Below are 10,455 nucleotides of genomic sequence, written 5' to 3' on the forward strand. Positions count from 1 at the left end.
GGAAGATGTAAACTCTTGTTGCATTGGACTTTGTTTTCCTATTAAGCTTAGGGCTCACTACTTCTGCAAGAATCGAATAATATGTGTGCCCTTGCTCAAAGCACTGTAGAACCTGGGATGCTTATCCTAATGGTTTGCACCTGTGACAGGCAGTGAGAAGGGCTATGTCTGATGTGCACAGATGCTGGTACATCCTAACCTTAAAATACAAATGTAATGATGTGTTTGGCTGACACATTACAGTTACTGGAATGGCAATCAGGATGTTCACACAATCACCTTGCTCAGTGTTTCAGTCTACACCAGCTAGCAAATTCTTGCTCCTTTTTGCAGCACTCATCTCCTTAGGGTTGCAGTGTTACAGCTGGAGTGACAGCATATGCATTGCCTGTGCTACAGGATCGGATATGCTTTTTGGCCATGATAACCAGAAAATGCTCTTATGCATTGTTAGAATTCATTTGCTTGTATGGAATTTCAGTTTCCTGGCAGAGCGCGTGATTGACCTCCCTTGCCCCCCCAACTGATAACAGTCCATTTGCAAATTAGTGGTTTAGCTGTAGTAAAGGTTTAGTATTACAGTTCTTGCCTTGAAGATTCATCCAGGTGTCTAAATAAATAGAAATTCTGCCTTTTGTAATTTTTACTGGTGCCTTTCCTTATCTTGCAGCTTCCCACTTACTGAAAGATGTCAGCACTTGGAGTCGTGTCTTCCTGTTCCTGTCTCCGTCCGGGTGTGTGGCTGCTGAAACCGGGAGTGCACAAGATGAGCTCCTCCGGCTTACATACGGCAGCCAGGTGTGCTGCCAAGGATTATTATGAAGTACTGGTGTTGGGTGGAGGCACTGGTGGAATCACCATGAGCGCTCGGATGAAGAGGAAAGTAGGGGCAGAAAATGTGGCTGTTGTTGAGCCAAGTGAGGTAAGTTTACCTCAGCTGTAAAGGATTGAAAAGAACCAGCGTATTTGACTAAATTGGTCTGGTTCTCATCTCTCTCCAGCCTCACATGGTTTTCACTGCAGAGAGGAAGTGAACTAGCCATCTTTTGGAAGGCTTTGCGTGAAATCTGTTGCTCCATGATAGAGATGTGTGCATCCCTCCAGCTTTGTCATATGAAACTCTTGGTTATTTATACAGCTTCTTTTGTTAAGAATAATACAGTGTTAGCAGCACATTGCTTCCTTCTTTGGAGTGATGTGCCTTCATCTTAGAGTCCCTTTGAACAGTTCTAAGATACTCATGTGAATGTTTCTTTCAGACTCACTACTATCAGCCGCTGTGGACGCTGGTGGGTGGTGGTGCAAAGCAGCTGGCAACCTCTGCGCGTCCAACGGGACGCGTAATCCCTAAGGGTGTTGTGTGGATCAAATCTCGAGTTACAGCCTTGGATCCAGATAAGAACTGTGTCTGGCTGGAGAATGATACCAAGGTAATAATGGAGGAAAAAAAAAGAAAACAAAACATACAACACCCCTCTCCCCCCAAAAAAAGTTATTCTGTGTCGTGAGTTGTCTATCCACCTCCTGCAGATCCCCTTGGAGCTGCCTGTTAAGCAACACCTTCCTCCAGCATCCAGGAAGCCAGGAAATTCCACTTAGTCTTATGAGAAGTACTTGATCCTAAAATCTCTTTCTATTAAAAATTGTTGCAGATAAGTAGGATAGAATAACATCAATTTAAAATATCATTATCATAAGTCTTTTCCCTGTTCATAGTGAACTGAACACAAAAGATAGATAGAAGATTTTGCTACAGACACTTGGTTTTGTGTGAAGCAAAGGCCATATGCACAATTCATAATGCAGTTAGCATTTTCACTGTAAATTATTCTTAGAGCTTGACACTCACATTAGTAGTGCTCCCTAGATCTCCTTCCCTTATGAATCTGTTGCCATCAGATAACTTAAATTTGCTTTGCTGTAATTTTTTTTTTTTTATCTAAACTACATTTTTTTTTCTTCCCCTTACACCACAGATATCTTACAAGTATCTGATAATTGCCCTTGGGATTAGTCTGCATTACGAAAAGGTATTCGGTTTACAGTAATCATGTTTATTCTAGTTTTAATAGCATCACATACCTTTACAATTCACTGAAGTAAGTGTCTTTTCAGTAGACTTACTTTACTGCAAGATATTGAATGCTAATACAAATTAAAGAGACAGAATACAGCCTAATGACCCTACTCCTTCCACAGATCTCTGTGTAATAACTCAGGTGCTTTGTTGCACGTCTATCACAATATCAGTAGATGGGGCAGCCAGATAAATGTGGAACTTAAAGGCAATCTGTAATAATGAGATAATAATGTACACTGACCATAAACCAAAGTATCTTGTAATGTAAACAGAAGTGAAGAACACACAGAAGTCAGTAAAATCTGCCCTGCAGAATTAATCTGACCTGCCCTTACCTTTCTTCAAGGATGCACTTCAAAAGGAACCAGCTGTTCCCACGTTTGTGTTTAAATAAGCCCTGAGGCCTTCCCCATCTCTTCGGTTTCCTGTAGATGTCACAGTGGCACTCAGAGGAAAACGTTAATAGCATTGTGTGGCATGAGAGTGACCACAGCAATATGTAGGAGGAGGAAAATACAAACACTGGATGTTTGAATTATTTGACTCTTGTAGTTTTAACCTGACCTGAATGTGATGTAGTGCCTGATAATACAAGTGACTCTTTGACAAGCTCCCAAGGCTTACACAAAGCAAGAACTAGTCTTAGTTAACTATAGTCACACCCGATAAACTATGGAGGTAAGGTCAGCAGAATGAGGAGTTGTGTTGTGTTCAGTGACCTCTCAGTCTTCATATCTATCTCTTCAGTACAACCTGATAAAAATAAATTTGGTAGAGGAAGCTGTGTAATACAGTTAATCACTATCACTCTGTAGTGAATGAAATTCATAGTAATGGATTTATATGGCTTTAAAACAAAAATTGGTTAGTTTAAAAAGAGGCATGGTTTCTCTTACTTGTCTTCACCAACACCATACTTCTTAGTGTAGACTGAAACATCCCAAACACATTGCTTTTTTTAAAAAACATTTTTTTACTTACTATAATGTGGCAGTGACTGTATAGTCTTACTCCTGATTTTGTGCACTAATCTACAAAAAATTGGGTCTGAGTCTACAATGAACAATTCAGCTACAGATGTTGCAGAGTCATTTCGGTAAATGTTAAATCTACTAAATTCTAATGGGAAGATGGGCTTGATTGATAGGTTTATTTTCAGAAATGCCAACTAGCAAGTATGTATGGGCATTCTTTTTGCCAGAGGCTTCTTAGATAGCTATTTCTTAACTCTGCATGTAATATTTGATGATGATGATTTTTGCCATATATACTTGAAACTTTAATTAATTTTGTTTTCTTAGATCAAAGGCTTGCCTGAGGGTTTTAGTCACCCTAAAATAGGTTCCAATTATTCAGTTCATACGGTAGAGAAAACCTGGAAAGCTTTACAAGATTTCAAGGAAGGAAATGCTATCTTCACTTTTCCAAATACTCCAGTGAAGTGTGCAGGGGCTCCTCAGAAGATCATGTATTTATCAGAAGCCTACTGGAGGAAAGTAAGTATTTTACTCTCTCTGCCAGCGTTTGTTCCTACAGTTGGAAGGAAGGCTTGTTCTGAGGGGTCCATTTTGTCTTTAAAACAAAATCCACATGAGAGGAACATGACTGAGGTTTATTAAAGTGTCCGAGTTGCTTTTTCCATTATTAATGTATAATAAATCAAGCTGAGTCATACATAAATATTTAGTATATATTTAATATTGGAGAAACTTGTAGAATTCAGAATCCATAGCGAAGAACTGCTTACCCTGCTTCTGTTGAGCTATAGATACAACTGTTCTTAGCCTAATTTATAACTTCAGGTGGCACACTAAAGTAATGCTGACTGGAATTAAGTAATTCTTGTTACTTTAAGTACTTAATACCTGTTGCCATTTGTCTGTTAGTCTGAAAAGTGGCTGTGCTTGCTCCGTGTGGCACACCGTCTCGGCATCAGGAGGAATCCTAGCCAGGCTGCTAAAGCAAGCTTAGTGGGAACTACAGACAGCTTCATGTGGAAGTGTCAGGCCTCATGCATGTTTAAGTTTCATGAAATACCTACTGGCCAAGTATCTGAATACTGCATAAAGTGGAGGTTTCAGAAAGCTCTGTAATGCTAAGTTGCTACATGTGCTTAACCTGCACACAGCAGTTCCTCAGCTAATTGCAGCTACAGCCACCTCTTCTCACTAACAGTTTGTGTGGGGTGTCTTCAGTACCTCACTCAGAAAGGGCAAAAATTATCTTGTCTAGCTCCTAACCTCATGTGAAATAGCTGTATCTCGAGTGTTCTAATGCTGATACTTCATTAATATTGAACTGCATTAATAGTTCTATCAGCTCTTCAGTGGTGTAGCATAGTTCTTTTGTCTCTGCTAGATTGTCAGTTTCCTAAAAGTCTAATTTGATCTCTCTGTGCAGACAGGAAAACGTTCCAAAGCAAACATAATGTTCAACACTTCACTTGGTGTCATTTTTGGTGTTAAGAAGTATGCTGATGCATTGCTTGAGATAATAAAGGAGAGGAACATTGCTGTTAACTATAAGTGCAACCTTATAGAAGTTCGTGCAGACAAGCAGGAAGCTGTGTTCGAAAACTTGGACAAACCTGGAGCGACTGAAGTTCATCAGGTCAGGAGCTTTTGGACCTGTTGCTTGGTCCTATTTCTTTTCCTTGTATTCTGTAACATAACTGCTGTACTGTAACAACATAATGTCCACGTCGTTGCACACTGCCGTTTCCTTCTGAGTACTATCCTTAAAATTAGCAAAAGATTAAAAAATTGGAAACTAAGGTAGAGTGAAGGTAAAATTTCATAAACCATGCCTGGAGTCCTGTATGCCTTGTTAGCATAACTTGGGAATGTCTCAGATGTCTGTGGAGGAAAGCAAATTGCTGTTATGCCAGAGTAAATGCAGTTGTCTGGTAAGGCTCATGTTAATAGAAGAATGCACTCAAATTTGAGAGAAAATTCTCATTCTATATACTTGTGTTTAAACTGCCCACCCCAACCAACCAACCAAACCAAGAAATCCCCTTTCTACACTGTGCTTTCTGCCTTCTGTCAACAGAGGTATGATTTGCTCTGACAAACTACCTGTTGAGCAATTTTTTTTTTTTGTCTAGTATGAAATGCTTCATGTCACACCCCCAATGGGGCCACCTGATGTACTCATCAACAGTCCTGTCTCGGATGGAATTGGCTGGGTGGATGTAGATAAAGAAACTCTACAACATAAGAAGTATCCTAATGTATTTGGTATTGGAGACTGCACCAACCTTCCAACATCAAAAACTGCTGCAGCTGTAGGTAAAGTTGCGTGTGTGTGCGTTTGTGTGTGTAATGAAAAGTGTGGGAGTGAGAGTAAACTTTTTTAGTTTGTTACTCAATTATTTCCAGCTTTTAAAAAGACCTAAGTCTCCCAGGCCAACTAATTAGCTACAGACCATGCTGGTGCCATGAAGCCAGTTTTCTTGTTCCAAATGTCTCACAGATGAACTAATTCTGTTTTCTGTGTTCAGATAATGGCATGAGTGTACTACTCTTGCATTCAGTAACAAAACTTTCTGGTCTATCTTAGCAGCTCACACGTATGTGTCATCTGAGTGATAAGTCACTGCTGAAGAATCACATGTTCTGTACTCATAGCCACAGGGTCCAATACAAAAACACTTTAGTAGGAGTATGGTCTCACAACTGAAAAAAATAGGAATAGGGTGAAAAAAAGCTATACAGTGTGTTATTGGTGTAACTTGAAGAATGGCATAGTCAACTATTTCGACCAAATAGGTCAAATTCTATTTGGTCTATTCTTTGGTCTATTCTAGACCAAATCCGTCTAGAATACTTCCCTTACAGCACTCAAAATGAAATAAAACTTCAGTGTGCCAGAATCTTAGTGTTTGGGAAGGCTAAGCGAGTAAAATTTAGCATAGGAGAATGGGCACAGACTAAAAACATGTGGCTCAAGTTTCATTAAGCTTTAGCATGTTGGAAACAGCGAGACCCAAGCATTATTCCATTGTCCAACAAAATGCCTGGCTACTAGTACTTGCTCTAGTAACGACAATAATGGCTGCCTGAAACGAAGCCTCAATACACTCTCCTTTTTTTTTCTTTCTTATGTAGCTGCCCAGTCTGGAGTGCTTGATAAAACTATTTCCCTGGTCATGAAGAACCAGTTGCCAACTAAAAAGGTACCTGCAGGTCTTGTCTTAGGGAGGAGATATCATAAATGTTTTCTCCGTTCTTACGCAGGAAGTCTTGCAAGCAGCTACACCCTGTGAGACGGAAGGTGGGCAGGGCTTGGCATCAGCAGCTGGGGTGCTGAATGACTAAACACCACATCAGAATACTGATTTAGTTGCACAAGTCATATTTTTGACACTGCTGATACAAATCTTATCTCTTTAATTCCGGACTCCTGTGATCCTCTGGACTTCCTTGCCACTAGAGTCAAGAACTGATTTATGTGCTGCTAAAGCCAGCACCAGCTCTCATCCTATCTCCCGGTCACCTGTCCTGCTGGTGACAATAATAACCATCAACTAATGACATAAAGCCCCATTGTTCTAGGTTAGTTCAAATTTAAGCCATGTTGTTAAGCAATCTACAATGGAAATAAAATGGTTTAGTGTTATGGTTATTAAACCATATTTGGCTTAGCAGCCTTCCACACTCATAGGTATTAACACTATAAATACAGAAACCTCCTAGTAACTTGTTTTGAAATGTGAATGTTAACAATATGGCCAGCCCTTTAACTCAGATGAATGAAAAGTGTGTTCTTCATTGCAGTATGATGGATATACTTCCTGCCCGTTAGTCACAGGCTACAACAAGGTGATTCTGGCAGAGTTTGACTACGATGCTCAGCCTTTGGAGACCTTTCCCATTGACCAGAGTAAGGAGAGAGTAACCATGTACCACATGAAAGCTGATATGATGCCTTTTCTCTATTGGAACGCCCTACTTAGGTAAGTATTTCAGTTCTGAGCAGCAGAGCTGCTGTGCTCATTCAGAAACAAGCCAGGTGTAGATACCTGTTCTGTCTTAGTTCCTTAGTAGAATAGAACCAAATGAAGCATGACCAAGACCTCAATGGTCAGAGGGTTCTGGGCACTTTGCTATTAGCAGGGGTTTGTTCAAGCTGAGCAGGGTTGAGTTCCACAGAAGGGCAGCCCTTGCCCCCCTGAAAACCTCACTGAAGCAGATTGTTCTCCAGAACAACCCCCTAACACTCTTAGGATGTGTAGTATATCTTGTGGGACTAAAATTAAAACACTTCCCTCAAACTCTATTTTTACAGTATGTATGTAAAACCTGATAAAACAACTTTCTCCATTTCTAGGGGCTACTGGGGAGGACCAGCTCCAGTCAGAAAGCTAATGCATCTGGGCCTGAAGTAACTGCTGGTTCCCAGCATTTGAAGAAAAAGGACTGATCTCATAATGGATCAATACATGTCTCCTCTCTGGGACCACCTACTAGATGTCTTTTTTTTTGCTTCCCTGAAATCAAACTTTTGTGCCAAATTCACTTTTCCTCCTACACAGGATAGCCTTCATATGCCCTTTCACTGCTCTTCTTTGTAAACTAAGGCCTTAAACTATTTCTGTACACACAGTTTGTTTGAACTTGCATTAAGCTACAGAACACCAGAATCTTCTAGAGCAATCAATTTTCAAGTTGTACTTGTAAAATTTTCATCCTGGCTCTAAACTGAAGTCTCTGTATCTGAGATCAAGACATGTACAGGGTTTAACAGAATAATTCAATGCTAGTAAAATGGTCTAAAAAGCTATTGTTTTCTCATTTTTGAAGAGCAAGCTCAATCCTAATCTCTTCAAGCACAGTTGCTGCCTAGTTACATGTGTTATAGAAATTGATGCAGCTTATTGAAAGAACTCCAAGTGGTGTATGAATACACAGACACACACATGCACTCCCCTGGGCTAGCTGTGCCACCTCTCATCAGCTCTGCTAGAACATTTTACTCTCACAGGTTAACAGCCTAGCGAAAAAAATTCCCCATAGGCTGGAGACTGGGAGAAAACTGAGATCATCTGAGGCTACATATGAAGCTGAAGCACAAATTAAGATGACAGACAAGGGGGAAGTGCTTTTTAATTATGACCATATGAACAAAGTCAAATTTGAGGGTTGAGAGTCTTCACAGAAGCTGGAACTTGGTGGCAGTCGGGCAGAGAGGGCAGAGCACACAGGAGTCATCTTCACGCACAAGAACTGGCAGCAGCAGCTCATTTCTAAACAGAAAGACACACGTGAACATAGTTCAAGTTACAGCTTCCTGCTTGTCCAGCACAGCCTTTAAAGGCCTTTGAGTCGCAACTCTAAGCACGAGCATGTACCTGCTTGTTAAGTAATTCTTCAATCTTATTCTGGATCTGTCCATACACATCATTAAACAGCTCCTCCTTTGATTTTGTTCCATTCAAGTGCACTTAAAATAAAAAATGAAAATAAGAGGTCTTTAATTTAATGTTTCTGTAAGCATGCCAGATGCTAATTTAAAGAGCATGCACTTGACTGGTATCAGAGAAATATGCCCCATCCACCTGCTCCAACTCCTCTCGTGCACTTAACCAGCTAGTATATCCCAGGTTTGAAAAGCACTCTCATACAGCTATCTTTCAGATGTGCTTTTGTCCTTCGAGACTTACCCACATCAACTCCAAGATCTTCCATTATCTTCCTGTGCTTTACATACATGGGCCAAACGTGGCCATCAAACAATCCAGGTGGATCTGGGACAGTGTAATTCCTCGAACTACAAATCAAGACATTGTTACTCAAGAGTAGCCTGATTACAGTTGAGGGACATTACAGTTCCTTCAGTTTCTCTACACACTAGCCTGAGCCTGCTGCGTCCAACAGTTTCTGAGCTTAACCAAAGCCAGTATTTAGCATAAGCTGCAAGCATAAAGATGCCCAAATAAAACTGGAATTTGATGTGCTGCTCCAAAGTGTTCAAGGTGCAAAAAGGATTCTTAAGACTAATTTTAACATTGATGATTACCCTTCTCTTAAGGCTTTAGCAGGATTTGGGTAAAACAGCTGTCTGTTTATTCTTCCAAAATATAATTTTTTCATGGTTAACATGTATCATTTGCATTAAGAGTAGTATAGGTGTACAGCAATACACCCAAATATAAAAACCCTGAGATAGTTTAAGACCTGGAAACCACACCACTGGAAAAACAGAAGGGGAGAAAGTCTGTCAGAAGGTCTGTGCTGAAACTGAGCATTAGTCTCAGGCAGTAGCTTGGGAAGAAGTTTTTGGGTTGGTTTGGTCAAGGAAACTATAGTCTTCCAATACAACAGCTACATTAGTATTTATCCTTTCTTACCTAAAAGCCTTAGAGAAGCACTTGAATAGAGCAATAAGTTACAGGGCTAGCAAGGGAACTTAGCTAAACTCACCTTCTTCTCCTTTTACACTCTTCATAGGGAATGGAAAGAAAGTATCGATGGTGGAATACATCAATCAGTGGCCTGAAAGAGATACAGGTTTGGTTACAGCAAAACTGATCAGTAGAAAGAAACAGAATGGTAAAACTAAAGCCATTTTCTGTATCTAGAGCTATGGTCAGACTTGTGACACCTGAAGTCACCAGCAGTCAACATTAGCTGCTAACTCTTGGTTTAGAACAGGTCTTTTGATTCCCTTGGAGGTTTGCCTGTTGTGTAAAGTCCTGTAAATACCAGAACATATTAAGTCCCCTTTAATTACCTGTAGGTGTAAAGTAGGAAGCCTTCAACAATAAGAATGTGGATTGTTTCGTCTCCTCCTTCCTTATCCTGCAAGATCTGGGCATCCAGTGTGTTGTTGATCCCATGAGAACGTTCAAACTTGACTGGGTTTTTTATCCAAGCATTGATAGTACTCATCATGGCTTCCATATCTAATGCACTAATCACTAAGACAAAACAGACAACTATCATTGAGCAGTAATTGAGCATCATCTAGTAACAGAATGAAGACAAAAAATGAACACAGAGGATCAGAACATTTCAAGCTTTTGAGTTGCACACTGATAAGCCTTACCGTCATACTGTTTGAACCCATCTTCAACTTCTATTTCATCTTGGGGCTGGAAGAGTGAGAAGAAAAAAAAATACAAAACGCGTGGTCAGGACGGCGGCTGTGAAGGTCGATACCCGTGTCAAAGCAAGGCTCAAGATGTGAACCCTGAAGCTAGGAAGAAGAATCTTAACGCCCCGCCGAGCTTCTCTGCATGCAGATAAAAGGTGGCAGTAACGCGGCCGAGATAACGCGGCCCGCTCCTCTATCTCCGCGGCAGCAGAAGCGCGGGGCCCGGCGCCCCGAGAAGCGAGCGCCGCGGGGTGCCGCCGGCGCCTCACCTTGAAGAA

The 10,455-nt window shown here is 40.7% G+C and overlaps 2 protein-coding genes across 2 annotated transcripts; one reads left to right on the top strand and one right to left on the bottom strand.

The window, feature by feature from the left end:
* The first annotated feature begins 670 nt into the window (after positions 1–670).
* On the top strand, positions 671–7,540 carry SQRDL (sulfide quinone reductase-like (yeast)). Its single transcript, XM_008941586.1, has 9 exons — positions 671–922; positions 1,260–1,430; positions 1,977–2,030; positions 3,382–3,576; positions 4,481–4,690; positions 5,187–5,370; positions 6,190–6,257; positions 6,859–7,037; positions 7,412–7,540. The coding sequence occupies exons 1-9, from the start codon at positions 689–691 to the stop codon at positions 7,467–7,469; spliced, it is 1,353 nt and encodes a 450-aa protein (XP_008939834.1). The 5' UTR covers positions 671–688; the 3' UTR covers positions 7,470–7,540.
* A 661-nt stretch (positions 7,541–8,201) lies between these two features.
* Positions 8,202–10,184, bottom strand: LOC103774198 (nicotinamide riboside kinase 2-like; the record flags this gene model as incomplete). Its single annotated transcript, XM_008941587.1, has 6 exons — positions 8,202–8,327; positions 8,433–8,524; positions 8,745–8,851; positions 9,505–9,576; positions 9,815–10,001; positions 10,130–10,184. Coding segments are annotated over 6 exons (519 nt in total), but the record flags the coding sequence as incomplete, so codon positions are not given.
* Between the last annotated feature and the right edge of the window lie 271 nt (positions 10,185–10,455).

The sequence above is a fragment of the Merops nubicus genome, unplaced genomic scaffold, assembly GCF_000691845.1.
Source record: "Merops nubicus isolate BGI_N331 unplaced genomic scaffold, ASM69184v1 Scaffold54335, whole genome shotgun sequence".
Taxonomy (NCBI): Eukaryota; Metazoa; Chordata; class Aves; order Coraciiformes; family Meropidae; genus Merops; species Merops nubicus.

Bases quoted from the DNA above. Each gene is read 5' to 3' on its own strand.
- SQRDL (XM_008941586.1), top strand. From the start codon at position 689: ATGTCAGCACTTGGAGTCGTGTCTTCCTGTTCCTGTCTCCGTCCGGGT. The intron at 2,031-3,381 runs GTATTCGGTTTA...TTGTTTTCTTAG, and splicing joins TTAGTCTGCATTACGAAAAG to ATCAAAGGCTTGCCTGAGGG. The intron at 5,371-6,189 runs GTAAAGTTGCGT...TTTCTTATGTAG, and splicing joins AAAAACTGCTGCAGCTGTAG to CTGCCCAGTCTGGAGTGCTT.